The sequence below is a fragment of the Kogia breviceps genome, chromosome 13 (genome assembly GCF_026419965.1).
Source record: "Kogia breviceps isolate mKogBre1 chromosome 13, mKogBre1 haplotype 1, whole genome shotgun sequence".
Classification (NCBI taxonomy): Eukaryota; Metazoa; Chordata; class Mammalia; order Artiodactyla; family Physeteridae; genus Kogia; species Kogia breviceps.
Window position 1 is genome coordinate 76,737,123 of NC_081322.1, and position 24,557 is coordinate 76,761,679.

Below are 24,557 nucleotides of genomic sequence, written 5' to 3' on the forward strand. Positions count from 1 at the left end.
CAGCAAGGGGAGGGAGAGAGCGGGAGGAAGTGGATGTGATGGCACTAAGGAGCCAGAGGAAGAACTCCTTAGAAAATGAATTAAGGTAAAGCTGTTTAGAGTGGGGGCACACTCACCTTCTCACCCTGGTGATTTTCCCTTGTGAATTTACTCCCCAGAGCATAACCTGAGTCCTTACTGATGAGCCTGACTAGCAAGAACATTTTTTATTATGTTTAGTATACATCTAAAATATATCGCCTGATGCCTGGTCTTCATATACAAGGTGATTTTTTAAAATTATGATAACTGACTTTTTATTGAAGTATAGTTAGTTTACAATATTGTGTTTAGTTTTAGATGGACAGCAAAGTGATTCAGATATAGATATATTCTTTTTCAGATTCTTTTCCATTATAAGCTGTTACAAGATGTTGAATATAGTTCCCTGTGCTGTATAGAACCTTGTTGTTTATTTTATATATAATAGTGTGTATATGTTAATCCCAACCTCCTAATTTATCCCTCCCCACCACCCACTCCACCCCCCAGCTCCCGCTTTCTCCTTTGGTAACTATAAGCTTGTTTCTAAGTCTGTGAGTCTGTTTCTGTTTTGACTTTTTAAATGTTTTTCACTGTTGTAAAATATACATAACATAAAATTTACCATTTTCAAGTGTACAATTCAGTGGCAATAAGCACATACACAAGTGTTGTGCCACCATCACCACTATCCATTTCTAGAACGTTCTTTACCATCCCAAACAGAAACTCTGTACCCATTAAACAATAACTGCCCATGCCCCCTTCCCCAGTCCCTGGCAATCTCCAGTCTACTTTCTGTCTGTGAATTTGCTAGAATGTGTGTCTGGCTTCTTTCCCTTAGCATAATGTTTCCAAGGTTCATCCATGTTGTAGCATGTGTCAGAATGTCATTAATTGTAATTAACTTTTAATACTTAGAGAAAATTCTTATACAATAACTCATCGCTTAACAAAAGTGAGGTGACCCTTTATAAAAAGTGAGACTCATCCTTACTCTGTAAGAAGGGGGTGTATGAAAATAATAAAGGCGTGATGAGAAATTACAAGCATCTGTCCAACCCAGAGCAAAATGGGATGCTTGTTCTGAATGTTTTTGTTTGGTTAAACTAATATAAAAGAGTCCCTGATGATTCTTGTGCTTGAATCATTGACACACACGTGTGCACACACATACACACACCCCAAAATAGGTCACATAAAAACTAGAGAGAAGCTGCAGCCTAAGTCTCTGGTTTCAAATGGCAAAATCACATTGAGGCAAAATTACCCCTGTTTTCTCTGAATGCTGCTTAAAGGACTTGGGGGGGGTGGCGGGTGCAGACGCGCTCGGAGGAGGCAGGGTGAACCTTTCCTTTAAACTGCACTTTTAAATAGTTTCTTTTTTAAAAAAAAATCTTTATTGGAGTGTAATTGCTTTACAATGGTGTGTTTCTGCTGTATAACAAAGTGAATCAGCTATGCATATACAAAAATATTTATATTTTTTCTTCTGAAACAAGCCTCTTTTTCTCTTTGGACCAACAAGAACTGTTACACGTGTCCCTTCAGTTTTATTGTGCAGCTTAAAGTTGAGTTGTTAACATTTAAGTGGGAGATGAGTCAGGAGAAGACGGCCACTCCCGCCACTGGAGCAGCCAACAATCAACACGGAATGGCTGAAAAGAGTGCTCTCTTCTGTCCCGTTTTCCCTAAAGCATTGGATAAATCACTCAACCCGGAGGTCTCTTGTATAGGGTGTTCCCAATGCAAATGCACGTAGAGAAAAGGGTGAGAGCTAATCTACTTTTGATTGGGGAAGCGTTTCTTTTCTTGTGCAAAGGCGGGAGTTAGGTGGGTGGGAAAAGAGTGAAAAAGGAACGCAGAGTTTAGGAACTTTTGTCATCTTTGAGAGGCTGTGTTGTTTAAAGGCTGTCCTTGAGACCAAGGGGAGGGGAGGGGAGGGAGCAAAAGAGGAACACTGGGTTGGGTTACGATTCAATACAACTTTTCGCCACTTAGAGAGCTTGAGAGATCTGCCAGGGACTCTGTTAACCCTTGCCTTCCGGGCTCTGCTTTGCCCACTTAGCAGATGGATCAAGTTCATAGGAATTCACTCTGCAAACATTCAGTGCTGGGAGAGCTACAACAGACCCCCTGGTGGGAGAGAAGGAGCTACACAAAATTTTTTAGAACACCAGCCCTGGATATTGATTCCTCTGGCTTCCTTTATCATGGAATTATAAATGTAAATGCTCAGGGGAGCACTTGACCCAGACTGGGTGGGAAGGATCAGAGAAAGATTCCTGGAAGAATCGTGAAGGAGGCTTTAGCCAGGTTAGGACCGTAGGAGGGACAGTCTTGGCAGTAAGAATAGAATATGCAAAGACAGTGACCCGTGAGAGAACAGGGGACATTCCCGAAGCTACAAGAAGCCAGTGCCTGTGTTCTGGGGGGTGGTGATGGTGGAGAGGGAAGAAGAAAGTGGTAAAAGATGAGCCTAGGCAGGGGTGCAAGCATTGAGGGCCCTCCCTCTGTGCCACCACCCACGGCTATGGGAAGTCATTGAAGGATTTTATGCAGGAGGCAGAACATCACATCTGAGCTCAAGAAAGATCACCCGGGATTCATTCTGAAAAGCTGGCGGGGGTGGGACCCACCGTAGAGGGATTAGTTAGGATGTCCTTGCAGTGGTCCCCGGTGGAGATGAACAAGGAGACCTAGGCGGCGGTGAGGGAGAGGAAGACTCAGTTTCACAAGAGCTACAGGTGGGAGAGGCAGGATTTCTCGTCCAGGTGGACAGAGCAGGTGAGAGGGCCGGGGTCTGGGAGACTTTCGAGTGTCATGGGGACTTTGAGTGCATGTGTCTCCCATGAAGATCTTCACACTCTCTCCCAACAATGCCGCTTAAGGACTGAGCCTTCCTACGGCACTTACCACCCGTGGGCAGAGAAGGGTGGTGGGAGAGCTTTTTAGTATAATTTGTCAGTGTGCAGGTAGAGTTAACTTGCTTTAGAACCAGAAGAAGTTCCAATCTGGCTATCTCCCCGCTCTACCGAGGAGGAACCTGGGACGCAGAAGTCCACGCAGCCGCCGCCGCTAACCAGCCAATGTGTGCTGGCCACGCGTGCCGGGCGCCTTAAATGAACGTTGTTGTTGAACCCCCAGAATAATGATCAGGTGGGTAGTTGCGTTATCTCTACTTAACAGCTGAAGCGGTGTGGCTCAGCAAGGCCAGTCATCCACCGAAGGGCCGGCTCTCAGAGCCAGGCTGCCCGCCGAGGAGGCTGGTGCATTTCCCACCACACAGCATCTGGAGCCAAGGCCTTCGGGAGGAATCTCTGGCCTGTCCCTAGTGCCATGCTCTGTCCTCAGATAAATCTGCCGTCCTGGGAAAGCAGATCTGCAGCAGATGGAAACTTCATTGATTACAAGAAAAGGCATGTCATGTCCTTCTGTTGAGACTGTAAAACTACTGTTGTAGAAATTCATCCTACACAGTCTCTTGAAAAATCATTTATGGAAACCTCATCCTATGAGGTCGATCTCCCTCCCCCTCCCCCCCTCCCCTCCCCCTCCCCTCCCCTTCCCCTCCCCTCCCTTCCCCTCCCCCTCCCCTCCCCTCCCCTCCCCCTCCCCTCCCTTCCCCTCTCCCTCCCCTCCCCCCTCCCCTCCCCCTCCCCCCTCCCTTCCTCTTTCTCTCTTTCAGTTCTAAGTAATAAGGTGCCCATCGACATTGCGCTTTTGATTTAAGAGAGGAGAAAAAAATAGTTTTCCCGAAATCACACATTTTACTCCGTGGGCCTTGGAATTGGAACCAGGCCTCCAATGCAACAAAAGGAAATCTTTGAATTTACCCCCATTCAAGAGACCCAGTGCTCTTCAAGAAAGTCAAGTTTCTGGGGAGTGTCCCATCATGCTGGCCCACCTGTGCCCTCTTTTACCCTCTGCATAGCGCTTCTTCCCACTCCCCTGGAGGATGCCAAGCCGGTGGCTGTTTCTCTGTCAATAAATAACTTCTGGTTAAGACTGTGCTGTAATGAGCTCAACAGCAATAGAGCCAGAGAAGCAATACGATATGTCCTTAGGGCTGCTCATTGTTTTCCATACAATGGACGGAACCGTTTCCCCTATGCATTTCCATAGGGAAATGGATTACCTAATGCCGCCAGAGTATAATCACATTCATCCTCGTTGAAAAACTGCCCTTCAAGAGATGGGTCCCTGTGTAGGTTCTTTATTTTAATGTAGCCAGCCTGGTTGTAGGCAGTTTTCAAGTAGGATAGCTTGACCTTGAGGGTCATCGTCAATCTGTGAGACTCAGTCGATGGGAAGTCGAGTGAGTCTTTCAGCCTTTCCCTCTTTCTACTTACCGTTGTCCAGGTAGCCCCTGCCTTCGGGGCCTGGTGGAAACTTGTATGTGTTTCAGAGTCCCAAGTAAATTAGCATAAATTGCACCTACTGCATACAGACCAATTGCTATGAGAATTACCTATATCACAGTTCCTGTCTCAGTCAGAGACTAGAAAGTATTTCAACTCATTAAATAAGTCATATAGTTAATTACTGTCCCATTCATCATTAGGTCAAGCATACACTAACTGGTCATGTGTATGTGGCAAAACTGACTGTGTCTGTTTTAATGGGCCTTTATTCGGTGTCCTTATTTCCAGATGTCTGATGCCCTAGAATTGAGAGTCCTCAGGTGAGGTATGGGTGGTTTTTGACTTGCAAACAGGAAATGTTTAGCTGAGAAATCCATGGCCACATGTCGATGTTGGGTGAAGGCCTTTAAGCCATCGGTGTACGAAGTGATGTGCAGAGAGTTCCGTGGAGGAGGGCAGAGCACCAAGAACAAAATCCAGACTGACTGTCATCAAAAGCATGTTACTCTAACCAGCTGACTACGGTACACGATCCCCTGTGAAGCAGCAAAACCCCTTCCAGGGTCACTTACCCACAGTCGTAAGGAAGCTTTGCTACGCGAGTCCTGTACCTCTTTGTACATTTCATTTCCGTAGACCAACCCTTTCCCCTGACGGAAGCTATGCTTTCAGAGCTGCTGTTTCTCTCTACATTGCTGACTGATCTTCATTTTATAGTGATTCCTGATTCTATAGCTTTTCTACTCTCTGCTTTCCAGGCTCTCCGTTGTATACATTTTTTAATAAACTTAAAAGTAGCATGGTGCTAAAAGAACAGGAAAAATTCATTGGTAGCGTTTCTGCATGATTGACTTTGTAAAGGAGTGCGTTCCTATGGCGAGAGCTACACAGAGTCATGCAAATAAAGAGGGATGGAATGACCAACCTTGGGGGGTCTGGCAAGGAAAGTGGGATGTTTTGAAGGAGTAGAGAACCACGCACTAGTGAGAAGGAAGAGAACTTGTGAGCGGAATCGGAAAACGTGAGCCAGTGTTGAAGGTAAAATGGCAGGTGGCTGAGAGCTGGTGTGCTTGGCTGATGGAAGAGCAGGTCTGGGATGTGTGTTGATGAACACATGAAGGAAGCGGGTTCATCCTGTGAATGGACCAGTATTAATTCGGATACAGTACGTGTGACAGTCCTGGCACACGGCAGCCACCTAGTCAGTGAGAGCTGTGATTTTGGTAGGCTCCTAACTCATACCTAAATAAAAAACCACATTTAGTCCCAAAGTCAGCAGCAGACCTCTACTGTCTAAAGATGCTGTGTTAAGGACTGAAACCTTTGAAGCAGTGGTACAGGGTTTGGGTGGCCAAGCTATAGTCAGCTGGTCCTGGTTTGAAGGCAAGTAAGTCACGCACACCCAGTGTGGCCTTGGGGAGTGACTGAACATTTCTAAGCTTCCAATAAAATGGGATTAACAACGGGACTCACCTCCTGGCATTGCTGTGAAGATTAAATGAGATAATGCATATAAAGTAGCGAGCTCAGTACCTATCACCAAACCTTATAATAATAGTAATAACAATAATGATGATAATAGTAGTAGTAGTAAATAGCAGTGAGGAGGAGTTAAACCTCAGGTGATCTAATAATGTAAATTTATTCTACTGATCTTTTATTTTCTTTCCCGTATACAAAAGCCCTTGGGCTTTATGTAATTTTTCATAATTACCGTGTTTCAAATTACACCAGCAGTGCAGAGATTGTAATTGAGATGAATCGGTTTCTTTTTTTTTTTTTTTTTTTAATATTTATTTATTTATTTGGCTGCCTCAGGTCTTAGTTATGGCACGTGGGATCTTCAGTTGCGGGCCTGTGAACTCTTAGTTGCAGCATGTGGGATCTAGTTCCCTGACCAGGGATCGAATCTGGGCCCCCTGCATTGGGAGCGTGGAGCCTTAGCCTGGACCACCAGGGAAGTCTCGAGATGAATCGGTTTCTCATTTTCAGTACTTAAAGATTTGCCAGGACATAATCCCTCTGCTACCTCATCAGCCTCTGCTTCATTTTTCTTCCTGAAGGATTATAGCCACATCTAATTGTATCTGTCTGCTTCCTTACCTGGCTCAGGACCTGGAGAGTAAAAAGGGAGTATATGCTAAGTAAAGTTAACCCCGTGAGGAGGAGAACATAACAAGAGTCCGAAAAAAGGGCTCAAGGGAGTGGTTAATAAACTTCCTTCCGTATCTTGTCAACGCCCGCTAGGACTCTGGTGCCATGCTTTACTGCAGGCAGCCTGGAAAACTCTCTGGTTGCCCATTTTGAAGATTTTCAACATGTTTTATATTTATTCACCTTCAGTAAGCACATAGATTATCCCAGAAATGCTTTCCTCCTTTTTTGGTAGCTAGAAATGATGACCGGATTAAAGAGCACACAGAAAAAAGTAATGGTAGGTTTCAAATAAGTATGGAAAGATATTTCAGTATACAGCAGCACCTCTTCATGGGTGTGTGTCCACCTCTCTTATGTTAAGAAGAGCTTTTGCATATGAGAACATTGTCGATGTAATTTGAAAACCCTAAGCACAATTTTTAAATAAATATTTAAATAAGCAATTTAACAAAGCAGTAGAAAATTAAGGGGTTTTTTTGCTGTTCTTACAGAAGAGACGAACTTTTCTATTTGTTATAACTAAGGGTAATAGAAGAGATTCATTTTAGTGTTATATTTGTACCCAGCTTCTTAATATAACATTTTTAGATTTATTTATGTACATCAAATTCTTCCTCCTGATACCAATATGAAGTAAAGATAATTGATTTTTATAATGGTTGTCAGAAGTGTAGTAAAAGATGGGCAACTAGTCACTTTAAGGCCTTTAATATATGAATGCTAGTCCTGTTTCTTAATATCTTGCTTATATCATTAGATTACTGTTAACTACCGGTTCATAAATATTTTCTGCTTTCAGTTTTAGGGGAAAAACCAAACAAATATTCCCCGATATTTGCTCTTTCGACTCAGTACTGCTGTTTTTAATAGAACTCCTGTCCCCCACCCCCTCCCCAAGTTTCTCTTTCTGGGACGAACTACCCGACCCTCCCCCTTTCCAGGTCCAGCTGTCCCGTCTCCTCCCCAGGGGGAACCTCCTACCCCTCCTTCTTTCAGGAGGAAGAAGTGAAACAATAGAGGGAACTGAGCTGGCACAAGTGTCATTTGTCACAGCTTAGCCAGAAGGCCATTCTCAGCATTTTTTACTGATGTCTTAGGTACTGAAACTATTAGAGAAGGTAAATGAGGCTGAAACCTCCCTGTTTTTTATTCTTCTTTTGCTCAAATATCTCAGAGCATTAATTCTGACTTCCATATATGGCCAACTAAGAGCAGCCTCTATACCATCGGTTAGGAAAACTCTGAATAAGAACTGATATCATATCAGCAACAGAAGCTGCTTTCAACTTGAAATTAATTGGGGTTTCCGTTCCTGTGCAGGCATGTGTGGGTCTCTCTCCTTTCTCTTTTTTCTTCCCTTTCACGCTTTCTTCCCTCTTTCTCTTCCTGCCTCATTTCTTTCCTCCTCTTTTTCTCTTCTCTTTTCCCACTTCCCCCTTCTTTCTCTTGCCCTCCTCCATTCTCTGCAACAGTATTGGCAGAAAGATTCGTCCTGTTGATGCTATATTGTATTTTCAGCACGGTTCTCTGTGTTGGGGGTGGAGGGAGCTACGTTATATAGACTCAGGGACGGCTTTGTTCCCACAGTAAGAGCTTTTGTTTCCAGCCTGATGGGGTGGCCAGAGACCCCCAGTCTCATTTCTTTGGCTATATCTTCCTCCCCCATGGATGTCAATAGAGGAAGAAAAGAGATTAACGTGAAGACTAGACTTCTGATGCTTTATGTGCAGGCTACAGCAGGAAATTTTAGTGGAAGCCCTGCTTCGTGGTTTATTTGGAAGAAAGATAAAAAGTTTCTTTCATTTGAAAATGGACTCTTGTATATTCTCACAACCCTTTGTAAATAATTCTTATAACACTTAAATTGTTATCCTGTGATTTGTTTCTTTCTCCCTTACTGCCTTGTGAGCACCTAGAGGGTTAGGGGTTTTATCTTACTCATTTCTGAACTCCCCTTCCCACAGTTTCCAGTACATAGGCCTGTGCCCACCCCTGCCCCGCCGAAATCTTTATTGTAATAATGAGGTACATTATGATAAAGCTATTGAATGGGATACAATGTAGCCGTTATAACGAAAGAACAGTGTTTACTTATAGGAGTTCTGTGTATTTACGTACCCTGAATGGAAAAACAAAGTTGTGAATCGAGCATAAAATCTCATGTTTTATAGATAACAATTATGCCCCAGAACCTGACCCAGAAGCATGCACACAGCATCTTTTTTTAATATTAATTTTTCTTGGAGTATCGTTGCTTTACAATGTTGTGTTAGTTTCTGCCGTGCAGCAAAGTGAATCAGCTATACATATACGTATACCCGCTCTTTTTTGGATTTCCTTCCCATTTAGGTCACCACAGAGCACTGAGTAGAGTTCCCTGTGCTCTACAGCAGGTTCTCGTTAGTTATCTGTTTTATGCATAGTAGTGTATACATGTCAATTCCAATCTCCCAATTCGTCTCACCCCCTCTTCCCCCCATGGTAAGCATAAGTTTGTTCTCTACATCTGGTATACCGCATCTTTAACCAGCGTTACTTCTGGAAAGTGACATCTGGGCAGAGAGGGAAGGCCCTTGAGAAGGCATAGGAAACTTTTTATTTCATATACTCTGACTTGTTAGAATTTTGTTTTCTACAGCATCAAATGAAGCTGACCAGTGTCAGCTTGGTCACACAGACAGTGCTCCCCACGCAGACTTCCCAAGAGAGGTGCTCATCCTCCTGTCCTCCACCTTTCGTCTCGTGCCTTCACCTTGGCTCTTACACTCACCTTCTGTCTTGCTCTGTGTTCACCTTTGCCAGTATCCCCTCCAGTCATTCCAGGCTTCCTCCCTCCATCTTCTTCTTCCCTGCACCTCCCACTAGCCTGTTCATGGATGCGTGAATGCATGCATAGATGGATGGTTGCATGCATGGGTAGATGGATGGATGCATGCATGCATAGATGGATGGTTGCATGCATGGGTAGATGGATGGATGCATGCATGCATAGATGGATGGTTGCGTGCATGGGTAGATGGATGCATGCATGCATGCATAGATGGATGGTTGCGTGCATGGGTAGATGGATGCATGCATGCATGCATAGATGGATGGTTGCGTGCATGGGTAGATGGATGGATGCATGCATGCATAGATGGATGGTTGCGTGCATGGGTAGATGGATGGATGCATGCATAGATCGATGCATGGATGGATGGACAGATCCATCGATGGCTCCTCCCTGATCCTACATCTCTTCCGGTTACTGCCCCACCATGCTCCTTCCTTTACGTCCCAACGTCTCCAAATATATGCTCATCTATTACCCCACTTCCAAATCAGTCTGCAGTTCTCTCTAGTCACTGGATTTGGGACTCCATTATCCCCTGGGTTTTCCCGAGACTGTTTCTGAACAAGGTGGGAAGCACACATCTGGCTCTGTGCTCCCACTTAGGGATACAACCTCCCATCAGTGTGGGCCAGGGTTCTGTGCTGCCCGAGGCCTCACGGCTCTCAATTTGCCTTGCTACTCTCCTCCACAAGGGATCTTTGGTGTTCTCACTGCAACATGGGAGACTCTCTGGAGGTGCCATGACCTGCTGACACCCTCCGAGGTTGCGGTTTGCTAGCACTGAGATAGCCTGAAACCGCTTTCTCATGGCCAGGACTGGACGTGGCCCTGGGCCCTGAAGGTGGGAGGACATTTGGGACTCATGCTTCTGTCACTGCTGCATAAGATGGGGCCCAAAGTTGCACAAAGAGCTCTCTCAACAGACCACTCAGTTTTCCTTCCCAAATCCTGTGCCCGGCAAACCCCTCCTTGGGGATGGCCTACAGTCCGCGTCGTCTTCGCATGGCCAAGACCAAGGCGCTGTCTTTACCTGCAGACCACCACCCTCATCTCTCCAGTTCGCTCGGGGATGCAGAGGGAAAGTGCGTGAGTGGGCATTCGGGCAGGGCCCTGTGATTGTGAACCCATCGTGTCCCTCGTGATGTTCCTGAAGGGCGGGCAGCATTTGTGCAGAAGGCAACAGCTGGAAAATAAAACTCGTATTTCTTCTCCAAGCTTCCCTAACAAGAGCAGGATGAGCAACCCTGAGCCACTTGAAGACCTACCACGTAGATGAGCGAGGCCAAAAGATATGCCTTGTGTCCTTTTTACCATGAATCCCCGGAGATGTCTTGAAGTGTTTGATGTGGGTGTGAGGCAGTCCAGTGCAGGTCTCAGTCGGCTGGAAAGGCCAAGAACCACCCTGCCAAGGCCTCTGCGGGTGAGCTTTCCCTCACCAGCCACCTGGGAAAGAAACTCGGAAGGATGAAAGCTGGTGGAGACTTCTCCCCGGAGGGGGCACCCAGCTCTCTCCAAGCTGCAGCCAACGGGACAAGGAGACGAGGGGCTGGCAGTGTCCTTGCCGGGAACCAGGAGAACAGCACCTTCCTCCTCGGAGCTGAAGGTGAGAGAAGAGACTCCCTTCTCCTGAAAGCTGTCTGCCTTGACTGGCTCCTTTCTCTCGGTCTCCGCATCTAATTAAATACAGCTCCACTCTGTGGAACTTGTGGAGGACCGGCTCCGGTCTTACCTGCGCTGCTGTCCGGGTCTAACTGGCCTCCGAACTGGCAGTTTTATAGCTAATGTTCTATTTTCTGATGCTGGGATGATCTTTGGTCTCATGGCATCTGTCAGCGGTTGCCTCCCCCCAAGAGCGTGGAAGGTTCTCCATGATCAAGCCTTTCCTGACTGCAGCCTCTCTCACTTTGCAGCCCCACTCCAGGGTCTGTGTTCATGCGCATGTCCTGCTCCATCAGCCCGTCTCAGCTCCTTTTGTTTTATTTCATTGGCCCCGCCATGTGGCGTGTGGGATCTGAGTTCCCCGACCAGGGATGAAACCCAAGCCCCCCTGCACTGGAAGCGTGGAGTCCTAACCACTGGACCTCCAGGGAAGCCCCTCAGCTCCTTTTAGTCTCCTGACTGCACCCTGCATTTCATTACCATGTGCCCCTTTACTCTTTTCAATCTTCCTGGGTGTTCTGTCTCCTTCCAGTTTCTCTCTGTTCTAACTCCTGCTCATCCTTAAAGATTCAACTCCACCATCACCTTCTCTAGAAGACTTCTCCCTGACCTGGAATTGCCCACTTCCTCCTCTGCCTTCTTCTCCCATGTGCTGAATATTTATCAGTCATGCTGCCTAAACACTGTATTGTACTTATTTGTTTATACTTGTCTTTCAACTACACAGGGAACTCCTTGGGGGAAGGGATCATGTTTTATTCATTTTATTTAATTCCTAGCTTGTAAAACAGGACTTGGCATGCATTCTTATGACCTCAAAAAGAGGAGGGAAGGAGGGATCGTATGAATAAATGTGAATGTGCTTTTTCAACTGTAAACTGACACACAAATGTAAGTCATTGTAGTATCAACAGCATCCCAATGTAATACGTGAAATTTGGAGACAGGTTTCATATAAACAAATGATTACTTTCTAGTAAAGGTGGACAAGTTGGAGAAACCGAAGAAGATGCATCCTCCAAAATAAAGACCAAAAATCTTACACAGGAGTTACAACAAAGGGCTTAGAATTTGGAAGTGCTAACACAAAAACTAGACCAAAAAGAGGAAGCCAAAGAGATAGAATTTTGAAACCCAAGCAACAGGACTTAGGAACAGAACATTTTCTTCGTTTTGTCTCTACAATGTATCTTCAAGAAAGAGATAGAGTAGAAAAAATATGAAGTGCCGATCTAAATAAATCTTTTCTCTTCTTGTGGTTTATCTTCGTTTTCATATTAAACAGATTACAATTTTAAACATATTTGAGAGGAAAAAAGGGAGACAGGCACAGGGGTATTAGCTTAATTCTTTCAGGGCATCTTAAAGAAATAAAACGAGCTACCAAGGACATTGAGTTTGAATTCTGTCCCAGTTCTGGAAGCATCCTTTCTCCAGCATCTCTGCTGGACTGTTGTCTAGACCAGACCTTCTCAAACTATCTGTGGTGAGGGATAAGTGCACACGTGTGTGTGTGTCCCTATCAGCCACACACTGACACTTTTGTAAAACACCGCAAAAAATGAATTACTAGAAAAACAAAAGAGAAGGTGTCAGACATGCAAAATACAAGCCCAAATTTATCATTAGATTCAACAAATATCATTCTGTCAAAATGCTATAAAAGTTTCTACATGCTTTCTCTCAAGTTCTGCACTTATCTATCTTGTAGATCAATAACAGTTTGCAAACTGGCTCCTGTCCGTTTATCACACTTCAAATAGCACCGAGGTCAACTTTACTTGGATATTTTCAATAACAGACATCACAGGAATGAAAAAGTTATTGAGAAGAGGGTACACATGTACAAATCTTACAGTGGTGGAGCTGTTGATTAGAAAAGAAATACTTTAGGTAAAATTTATAGTAGTCTAGTAAAAATTTTTTTGAATGGTGTAAAGCTGTTTTTTGTATCTCCTCCCTACCCTCCTCAAAATTGAGTGAATTCTTTGATCCTCTTGGAGAAATTGTTTTCCGCGCAAAAGTTTTAAATGTATCTTTCATTGTTAACTGTAGGGTAACCATAGGTGCTGACATCAAGCCAATAAAATTAAAAAGCAGTGTGACAGGCTCTAATAAATTTCATTGGTGTCTTTACTCTGTCATTTGAGCACAGAATGAACTATTCTTATCACTGAGCTTCAAACCTCTCATTTTGGCTTCAGATAATTACAGCTGCTAATGCAGTGCATGCTACAGTAGTTTTCAGTAACTGGTTTAGGGTTAAAGTATCATATTTAAAAGACTTAATTATGATCAGTGGGGGAACATGTTGTGGCCATATGCCTTTGATCTGCTTTCTAGAGTGGCCTGCAAAACTCTGGACTCCTCACGATCTATTTTCTCAACGATTTCAGAAAACAAGCAGCGTTTAAAATCTAGTTCCTCCACCACGGACTCTGGGGTTTTGAAACTCTTTCATTTGGAGATGGGCCATCCTCTGTTGGAAGTGGGCCATGGCTCTTTGTCTCTCACCCCAGATGAAATTCTTCAACCCCCTTAACTCAGTCTTTCCCTGACATGAAGAATTTAGTATCAGGTTTCTGCAAAATGAACCAGCTTTGCATTTGAAGTGAGAAAAAGGCTTCTTCCTTTTCTCCTTAAACCCCTTGCAGCTGGCCAGGTGAATCTGGAATATATGCGTCATCTGCGCCCCAATCTTCACGCTGCTGTTTGGTGTGGATCACGCCTGCCGATATCCTTCTGTTTCACTTTTCAATTTCAGCTTTCACTCTTCAAATTCATACTTTTCATAGTATTCGTCTATAACCTTTTTTTACCTTCTTAATTTCGCATATGACGTGTCCTTTTAACATGTTGATCAGCGTATTAAACAACTATCAAATATAAGCATTCAATGCAGTTAAATATTAGCCCATCTCTTTGTGCCACATGTAATTTTATGAAACTATCAAGGAATACATTTTTTTTTTTTTTGAGGAAGCCTAAATTAGATTTATACTTGTTCAAAATGCACTCTTCAGTTCTAGCCTTCTTTAGCATTTCTTATTTGGGCGTTATCTCTATAGCCTATACAGGTGCTTGAGCTCCTTACGATTGATTGCTCCGTTCATAAAAGTAAGGAGGCTTGGTCTTGCTTTTGTGGGTTTTTAACGGCAATTACACTTAAACCCTGGGAGTCTAACTTCTTATTGAGATGACCACTTTCTGAAGAAGAAAAGATGTTACCACCAGCCTCGTTAAAACATAAAAAGGCTTATGAACATCGGCTCCTGCATGACCGTGATTTTAGCAATAAAGAACCAGAATGGTGAGTTATATGACGCAGTCTGTGAACCATGCTATGGAGACAGTTCCTGACGAAGCCTGGCCTGTTTTCCATTTGAGGAACATGAAGAGCATGAGAGGGTGGCTATGGCTTATTAAAAGACAAAAGCAACAATTATCTGATGGTTCTTACATTTCAGCTTCTCCTTTCACTAGTTGCGCTTAAACAGTATTGTGTTTGCGATTGGCCATCGGAATGTGGTTGAGTGCTGGGATTTTCACGGTCTGGCTGACTTTTCCCAGGGTGACTTCCCCAGTGCTGCAGAGCTCTGGGTGACGTTTGGTGGAGAGCCATACTGCATTGTTCAGCCCAGGGCGGGGAAGTGTATTTATTTTTGATTTTACGTTATTTCAGCTGTTTTCACTTTTTTCTTTATTGTTTTCTTGCCTCCTACGGAGTTCTCTTTTCAAGCCTGGCTGGGGGAAGGGGGACACTCAGTTATGGACTCAGCACACAGCGTGGAGAGCAGATTTCCCCTCTCTCAGCAGTTCAAATAGCTTCTAAGCCACGTCCATTTAACCCGCTGTGGGTCTGAGCCCACGTTAGCTCCATGGGGAGCTGTTTCCATGTTAAAATATATAAAATCCTTTCAAGCTGTCTGTGGCTCCTTAACATGGCCTATGGGATAGCATAAGTGAGTGACATGCTTATTTTATTTTAAAAAGTTTTTTTAAATAATCTGGCATTTGAGGATAAATTTAGTTCTAGACTTTAGCAACTGATAGCTTTCTGACTTAAAAGGTTATGTTTAAAACAACTATCACATTTCAGAATTTTTTTTTTTTTTTTTTTTTTTTTTGCTATACCACATGGCTTATAGGATTTTAGTTCCATGACCAGGGATTGAACCCGGGCCATGGCAGTGAAAGCGCCGAGTCCTAACCACTGGACTGCCAGGGAATTCCCAAATTTCAGAATTTTTATTTCTGGTTTCCCACTGTATGAATTTTAGAGTCTTTTTATCATACAAATCAGTCAAGGAGACAGCAGACAATGTTGTATGCCAAAACTCTGACTCTCTCAGTAACTGTGGTCATTATATTATGCATCTAGGGAAGCACTAATACATTTTGGGCGTAGGTATGTCAGTGTACATACACTCCTTCTCCTTGCTCAAACTCCCTGTTCTATAAGTAGGGAAGTGTTTCATTATTAATAAAAGAGAGATTCTGCCTTCTCATGGTAGAGTTAATGAGCACATTAGTATAATAATTACTTGAAACGGATATGAAAGATTCCTCATGCATAACTAAAGATGACTTGAAAAAGGACAGGAGTGTTTAAGACATTCTTCTCATTGATTTCACAGGATTACCTTGACTGCATCAGGGACCAAGCAAAACTTCCTCTGGGGGCGGAAGAAAGATCAGCCCTTTTTGGAAACATACAGGATATCTACCACTTTAACAGGTAAGCTAATACTCAAAAGATTGTTCTCACATAAGAACATTCTGAATTTTTCTCAAATGAATGTGGCCTAAGAAAACTTACTTGAAATCCCTGATATGACTTCATAGATACTTGTGGCCTGTCATGCCGTGAAATCTTCTACCTGGAAACATCCTGGTTTGTATATGAGTCTCACATTTATCCAAAATCCCATCCCGCTCCATCCTCCTGGCTCAGAGAAGAGACCTATTCACCCTGACAGCAGAGGTGTCTTTCTTCCACAATAGAACATGAACAGGGCATCCAAAAATATATGCTGGCTTGGTCTCCAGCAACCCCACCTCCGCTGGATTTTCTAAAAATTTTCTTGTGCCTAGGGAGTGGGCAGGAAGGAGTAAACACACAATAAATACTTTAATCATAACAGATATTAATTCAGATTAATAGTTAAAATTTACAGTGCTTAATTTAATTCAAACATGTATTGAGTACCTGCCGTGTAGCAGGCAGTGGGTTTAGAAAAGTATCATAGTAAACAAGGCAGACAGGGAGCCGAAGGGGACGCTCAGGCAAATCAGTTCGTATCATGTATTGTGGTACTTCTTGGAAGACCAGGTAGTAGGCAGGTAAAGAGCATAGACTGGTTTCCAACACCTCTGGGTTTGCATGCCAGCTGAGCCTGTATACATTCTTTGGGGAATTTTAAACAGAATACAGATGGTCCCCGACTTATAATGGTTCACCTCATGATTTGACTGTACGATGGTGTGAAAGCAAGACGTGTTCAGTAGAAACTGTGCCTCAAATTTTGAATTTTGATTTTTTTTGCCGGGCAGTGAGCCGCAGCCTCCAGTCAGGCACACCGCCACGAGGGTAAACAACCACTACACTTACAACCATTTTGTTTTTTACTTTCAATACAGTATTCAGTAAATTGCACGAGATATTCAGCACTTTAGTATAAAAGAGGTTTTGCGTTCAATGATTTTGCCCAACTGTCGGCTAACGTAAGTGTTCTGAACACATTTTAGGTAGGCGAAGCTCAGCTTTCGTGTTTGGTAGGTTAGGTGTATTTTAATGCGTTTCCAAGTTATGACATTTTCAACTTACAGTGGGTTTATTGGGACATAACCCCATCATAATTCGAGAAAGATCTGTAGAATGTACTGGAGAAAGATCTGTAGAATGTCCTTAACTCCCTCATTTCAAGTCTTTGCTCAAAACTTCCTTTCTCAATGATGTTAACCTGGCACCCAAGCACACACCTTACCTGCTTGCTTTTTCTTTTTCTCCTGGCATTTAGCAATTTCTAACATACTCTGTGATTGACTTTTTTTTTTTTTTTTTTGCGGTACGCGGGCCTCTCGCTGCTGTGGCCTCTCCCGTCGCGGAGCACAGGCTCCGGACGCGCAGGCTCAGCGGCCACGGCTCACGGGCCCAGCCGCTCCGCGGCACGTGGGATCTTCCCGGACCTGGGCACGAACCCGCGTCCGTCCCCTGCATCGGCAGGCCGACTCTCAACCATTGCGCCACCAGGGAAGCCCTGTGATTGACTTTTATGTCTGTTGTTTCCTTCCTCCCCACCCCCACTCACAGAACACTCCCTGAGGGCAGGGATCTGCCAGTTTTGTTACTACCCAAGTGCCTTAAGCAGAGTCTGGCTCCTGGGACCCTCCATACTTTTGTGGAATATGGAAACAATAGGAATATCTACCTCACATGGTTATTGTGAAGCTTCAGTGAGCTGATATACTTCATGTGCCTCACTCAGTGCCAGCACAGAGTCAACAGCGATACTAACTAACCAGTGATGATGACATTGATTTTATTATAGTAAAATCCCCTTATAAAGTTCTACAATGCCCTTTCATTGGGTGACTCAACCATAGTGCAAATTATAAATCCTCCCCCTCTTTGCTCACTGAAGCTGGTGTATGTGAGCTCCTTGAGGGTAGGATCCACATCTCCTTTGCCATCCTTAACATCCGTGTGGATCCCTAACACCTAGCCCAAGCCTGGCCTCTGGGAGACATGTTTGAATTACATCAACTCATCCCTTAATTTTGAAAGCCTGGGATATGAAAAAGGCCAGTGTTGCAACATCTCTTTTCATTTGACTCAGTAGACTTTGAAAACCAATTTGCATGTTCCAAGATAGTGGGTCTCAACCCAGGCTGCACACTGGAATCATCTGGGAAGAATCGTGTGTGTGTGGGGGGGGGGGGGGGAGTTTGTTTTTAATATGATGACTCCTACTCCTAGAAGTTCTGATTAGAACTTCTGGGTCTAGGGTGGGATCACGGCATCAGGATTTTGTAAAAGGTCTTCAGATGTTTGTAATGTACAGCCATGGGTGAGAAACACTGTCTAGATAAAATAAACACAATAATAAAAAAAATAGAGAAAGGGCATTAAAAAATTGAAATAGGGGGAATTCCCTGGCAGTCCAGTGGTTAGGACTCCGTACCCTCACTGCCAAGGGCCTGGGTTTGATCCCTGGCTGGGGAACTAAGATCCCACAGGCCAGGTGGTACAGCCAAAAACCAAAAAAATTGAATTTGGGGAACTTAGAGTCTGTGTGTCCACTAGTAACATGGTGGTATTAGAGCAGGCTTCCATTTAGCAGTCGCTGAGGTTAAAAATCCAGGAGCCCCTGAGTGGTTTCTCCACCCAGATCCCACCAATGGCACAGTAACCCGGGAAGAGGAACAAGGCCTAGATGCTGGGAGGCCCAGGCGTAAGCCTTCTGGTGGTTTGGCTGTAAATTGACTGTAATGACTGCTTATCTGGGGCTTGCTTCTTGCCCGAGGGCATGGAGCTTTATGTGCATTATCCCTTTATGCAAGTCTGGGCTTCTCTGACTGCAGACCCCAGGCATCAAGTGGCATGCCCTCCTGCCAGAGTAGAGCCCTGCTTTTCAGGTCTTGGTTTATGGCATAGTCCAGGAAAGGGTTTCTACTCCCTGGCGTTTACATCTTCATGTATTTTCTAATTTAAAGGAAGATAAGACTGAAGTAGCCCCCGATGTCAACCAAAAGGGACCTTGGCTGCAAAAGCTGGAAGACTGAGAAGATCTTTATATGCCTGAGTTGGTTCTCTCTCTGTTCTCCTTTCTCTTTGGTGTTCTCTGAATGAGGAAGTCAGAGGTGACTAGAATAAACCTGAGTCAGAATGATGATATATGTGGCATCACTGTAGTGACACAATTCATGTGACTGTGTTCATGCCTATCCCTTTTGTCGATCACATTTGTATGTATCCTGAACATGCATTGTCTCATTTAATCCTCTTCACAGCTCTGAGGTAGATAAGATGCAAAAATGTATACACATAGATTAGACACAGGAATGGGTGTAGAAAGTCCTTTGCTCAAGGACATAGAGCTAGCCTATTTTGAGCACACCTGGTTTTGTCAAATCTCAACTGGTATTCTTACTATTTTTAATTATTTTCAAGAACATCTTCCTGTTTAACTTTTACAGTTGAATTGTCTGTACTGTTTTGTCCCTGTTCACTTTTATTTCCTTTCTCTTAAATCTGGACTCTAAATTTAGAGCTCAAATGTCTTTGCTATTATATTTGATTAAATAAGAGTATTGATGTGACTTTTTATGTTAACGCCTCTTATGAATCCTCTATACCTTACATCAGTTGATTTCAAAGCTACAGCTATCTGGCAAATCTATGGTCAAGGCTTGAAATAATTTTAAAGTTTCTGTTATTAGTTCAGGTCCAGGTTTCTCAACATAATAAAATACTATTGTGCCCAACTAAGCAAGATTTAAAACTCTAAAGTTAAAGAGGGCAAAAAGAACATGAGTTTATCTTGGCCTGGAAAATTCAGCTGATTAGATTTTGTTTTTTAGGAAATATTCCCCAAATACAGGAAAGCATAGGGTACTATGATAAACACCCATGGAGCACCCTCACTGTATCAAGGCCTTCCTTTGTGCCATATTTGCTTTAGAAATTCTTTTTTAAAAAATTTATTTATTGATGGCTGCTTTGGGTCTTCGTTGCCGTGCGTGGGCTTTCTCTAGTTGCGGCGAGCAGGGGCTACTCTTCCTTGTGGTGTGTGGGCTTCTCTTTGCAGCGGCTTCACTTGTTGCAGAGCACAGGCTCTAGGCACAGCGTGCAGGCTTCAGTAGTTATGGCACCTGGGCTCAGTCGTTGTGGCTCGTGGACTCTAGAGCACAGGCTCAGTAGTCGTGGCACACGGGCTTAGTTGCTGCACATCATGTGGGATCTTCCTGGACCAGGGCTCGAACCCGTGTCCCCTGCATTGGCAGGCGGATTCTTAACCACTGCGCCACCAGGGAAGTCCCTGCTTTAGAAATTCTTGAAAGCATAAAGGCATTACAAATAATGCTGAGTCCCCTGATACACCCCTCCCGGGGGCATCCTGCTCTGTGGAGGATGGCACAGTGATGTGCTGGTGTACCACTTCTCCAGGGGGAGGACAAGGGAGGGGGAATCTGGGATTCATAGTGCTTGCCAGTTTCTCTGGTATAAACACACCCATCACTGCAGATTAAAGCTACTAAGAAGACATCACTGAACATGGAATTAGGAAGAGATGTACAGAATTGGCTCAGAAAAGCCAGTATAGTCTGGCTCAAAATACCACTATAACTATAACTGCTATCCAAGACTTGGTGTTTCCCAAGTATGATCCCAAGTACTTATTTAAAATACAGAGCTTCCCTGGTAGCGCAGTGGCTAAGAATCCACCTGCCAATGCAGGGGACACAGGTTTGATCCCTGGTCCGGGAAGATCCCACATGCCGTGGAGCAACTAAGCCCGTGCGCCACAACTACTGAGCCTGCGCTCTAGAGCCCGTGAGCCACAGCTACTGAGCCCACGTGCCACAACTACTGAAGCCCGCACACCTAGAGCCCGTGTTCCACAACAAGAGAAGCTACCGCACTGAGAAGCCCCCGCACCACAAAAAAGAGTAGCCCCTGCTCGCTGCAACTAGAGAAAGCCTGCACACAGCAATGAAGACCCAGCACAGCCAAAAATAAATAAATAAATAAATATTTTAAAAAAATGAAATACATAGCATGCTTTAACTTATTTCAAACATGGCATAAATCGTGTCAACATTTTAGAAGTTTTTTTCACTCAACGTCGCTTTTGAGATTTATAGTTCTACTTTGCTTATTTTAACTGTGATATAATATTCCATTGGGGGATACATTACCTTGCATTTTGCCAATTGCAGTTAAGACTAAGCCTCTTTTCTTGTTCTTTTGGCCACTTTGATTTCTTCTGTGAATTTCTGGTTTGTACCCATTGATCATTTTTCTGTCAGGATGTTTCTTTTTCTTTTTTTTTAAAAATACCTATACCTATTTATTTATTTGGTTGCACTTAGTTGCGGCAGGTGGGCTCCTTAGTTGTGTCATACGAACCCTTAGTTGCGGCATGCATGTGGGATCTAGTTCCCTGACTAGGGACAGAACCCAGGCCCCCTGCATTGGGAGTGAGGAGTCTTAATCACTGCACCACCAGGAAAGTCCCAGGATGTTTCTTTTTCTTAGGGTTGTATAGGAGTTCTGGATGAATTCTCCCTGGAGATCGTTGTGGATTATGTGAGTTGTAATCCTCCCTTAGTATGAGACTTGTCTTTTAACTTTAATTATGGTTTCTTTGAAAATAAGTTGTAAAACTCATAAGTTTGACTACTCTAAGTAAATATAATATTTATGGTATGTGGATTTTGTGTTTGTTTAAAAAATTACCTCCTACTCTCAGCTCATAAATATACTCTATATTTTTCCTAAAAGTCTTAAAATTTGGCTTTTCACTTATGTCCTTAATCTAACTAAAACTGATGGAAGTATGGTTTGTGGTAGGAAATCCAAATCCTTATTTTCATATGGCTAGCTGGTGGTCCCATCACCGTAGGCTGAAAGGTATATCTTTTCTATGCCGATTTGTAGTTCCACATTCCTCCTAGGTGAAGTTTATGTGTATGTATGGTCCTGTTTCTGGGCTCTGTGTTTTGTTTTGTTGGTCTCTTTGTCCATCTTTACTCCATACCATATTGTCTTAATTATTAAATCCACATTGCTCTTCTTCAACAATGGCTTAGCATTTCTTAACTCTTTGTACTGCCAAGTGATTTTTTTTTTTTTTGCATTAGTTTGTCAAGTTCCATGAAAAGCTCGGTTGGGACTTTTATTGGAATTCGATTTAATTTTTAGATTAATTTTGGCAGAATTGACATCTTCGCAATATTGTCATCCTATCTGTAAAAATATCTCATCAATCAAGCTTTTCTAAAATGCCCTATAATAATGTTTTATAGTTTCTCCATCACATTCATACATGTGACTTTTAAAAATTTATTCTTTTTGATGTTATTTTTGACTAGAGTAATTCTATTTTTAAATTAGCCATTATTGTCATGTAGAAATGCTTTTAATTTTTATATGTTGATACTATATCCAACTAACTTTCTAAACTGTCCCATCAGTTCTAATAATGGTTTATAGATCCTTTTTGATTTTCTGTGTAGACAGTAGTGTCTGAAAATTTTTTGTCTTCCTTTACAGTTTTTCTACTCTTTATGTTTTTTTCTTGTCTTACTGCTTTGGGTAAGCCTTTCCATATTGGCCTTCTTATCTTCTTTCTGACATTAGCAGGAATGCTTTAACTGTTTACCATTGAGTATCATGTTTGTTCCAAGACTTAGATAGACACTTCTTTCTATTTTACTAAGATTTTAGTGTGAATGAAAATTGAATTTTATTGAATATATAATCATCCTGTAAGAAAATTAGCATATGATTTTTCTCCTATTCATAATGTGGCAAATTATATTAATAGGCCTTCTGATTTGAATCATATATACAATACTAGAATAAACCCTACCTGGCCGTGATGTTTCATGTATTTATGCATAATGAGTTTGATTTGTATTTTTTTAAGAACTTTTTCATGTATGTTCATAAATGACAGTAGTGTATAATTTCTTTCCTTCTATTGTCTTTTTTTAAAGTTACTTTTCTTATTTTAATGTTATCTTTTTTAAAAATTAAATTAATTTATTTATTTATTTTTGGCTGCGTTGGGTCTTCGTTGCTGCATGCAGGCTTTCTCTAGTTGCATTGAGCGGGGGCTACTCTTCGTTGAGATGCGCAGGCTTCTCATTGCGGTGGCTTCTCTTGTTGCGAAGCATGGGCTCCAGGCACACGGGCTTCAGTAGCTGTGGCACATGGGCTCAGTAGTTGTGGCTCGTGGGCTCTAGAGCACAGACTCAGTAGTTGTGGTGCACGGGCTTTGTTGCTCACGGCATGTGGGATCTTCCCGTACCAGGACTCGAACCCGTGTTCCCTGCATTGGCAGGCAGATTCTTAAACCACTTCACTACCAGGGAAGTCCCCCTTGTACAGTTTTGGCATATTACTAGATTCAAATTGTTATTTCACAAAATCTTCCAACATGAACTGTTTAGGAATACAGTTGAGATTTCATTTTTGCTTTCTTTTTTATAGCCAGATCTTTCTCTCATAATCCCTTTAACAGCCTGGAAATTTAAGACTCTGGTTTGGTGTCTGGAAAAAATTCCGAAACGGTCAGGAAACAAGCTTTGTCCAAGAAACCACTTTCCCCATTTCAACTTGCCCCTAAGCTCCCAAAACTTGGTGTTTTTTTTAACTGCATACGAAAGAAGAGATGTCAGTTGTTTTTACACAGCATCCCTCTCTTGGAATACAGAAGAGTTATCTAAACTGTAATTTGAATATTTCTTTAATGATGAAGAGTGAGGAAGCAGAGACCATTCCTCCATACTGGAATTCTATTTTTAAATTATTTTTTAGCAAGTTAAAATCATAAGCTCTCTTCCTTCCTTAAAAGATTAGAGTAAAATTTTCCTTCTTCCTTCAACCCTTTCTCTTTATTCAGTATACCTATGTTGAGTCACTACTGTGTTTAAAACACTGGGCTAAGTCTAGTAGTATAAAGATGAATGACATCATTGTGTAGCAGAGGCAACAAGTCATATAATCAAGGAATGAACAAAATGCTTTGAAAACGCTGAGGAACAAGCAATTAATTTTGTCTGAGGGGCTAGTAAAAGCATCACAGAGCAAGTAACTTATGTCTTAAGACAAAAACATTATTTGGGCCATGCTTTTTTTCTCCTTTGAAATGTAATTTAGAAAGCAAATCATGGGATACATACAACAATAAGGCATGGAAAGGTGGGGTCAGTTATCTTTTCTTTTAATGCCTTTTCACACCACCAAGATGTCTTCAACTACTGCACAATGGTAGAAATATATTTTTACCTGCAGGCTTTCTTCTTGTAGACTTTTCAAGACCAGTGCTAATGTATCAGTGAAATTAATGGTGCATTTGGTACTATTAACCTCACCCCATTTTCTATTCCCTCATGCACGTGTGCCTCTGTGGATGCAAACAAGTTAAAATGCCAGCTGACCTAGTTGGGTGGGTGGGAAAAGGAAGTGGTGCTTGGAGTCTGTTGCACACTGGAAGGGGAGAGGCCATTTTCCTGAATCTTTCTCAGTGTAAGGCAATAGAATCTTCAAGATTGTATTACAATTCCTGACTTCAAGTCCACATCAGTGGTCAAAGAAAGTCTTACCTGGAATATGTTCTGTAAAAGAGAACTGTGTTTCCTCTAACTGCCCATCCAAACAAGGGACTTGAACTCAAGTAAGAGATCTTATTTTCTTTTTCATAATCCTACTCAAAAAGGAGGAAATATTTGGAACAGTTGCTCTTGGAAAAGGGAAAATACCCCAAACCTGAAGGTAGAATGACTCTAATTTT

The 24,557-nt window shown here is 42.8% G+C and overlaps 1 protein-coding gene across 7 annotated transcripts in view; it reads left to right on the plus strand.

The window, feature by feature from the left end:
* Positions 1-24,557, plus strand: part of PLEKHG1 (pleckstrin homology and RhoGEF domain containing G1) — a 236,102-nt gene that overhangs the window by 156,724 nt on the left and 54,821 nt on the right. For all 7 annotated transcript variants that reach the window (XM_067011011.1, XM_059083437.2, XM_067011014.1 and 4 more), the window contains one exon: positions 15,672-15,772. In XM_067011011.1, coding sequence (XP_066867112.1) covers positions 15,672-15,772 — 101 coding nt within the window. The remainder of the gene's footprint in view (positions 1-15,671; positions 15,773-24,557) is intronic.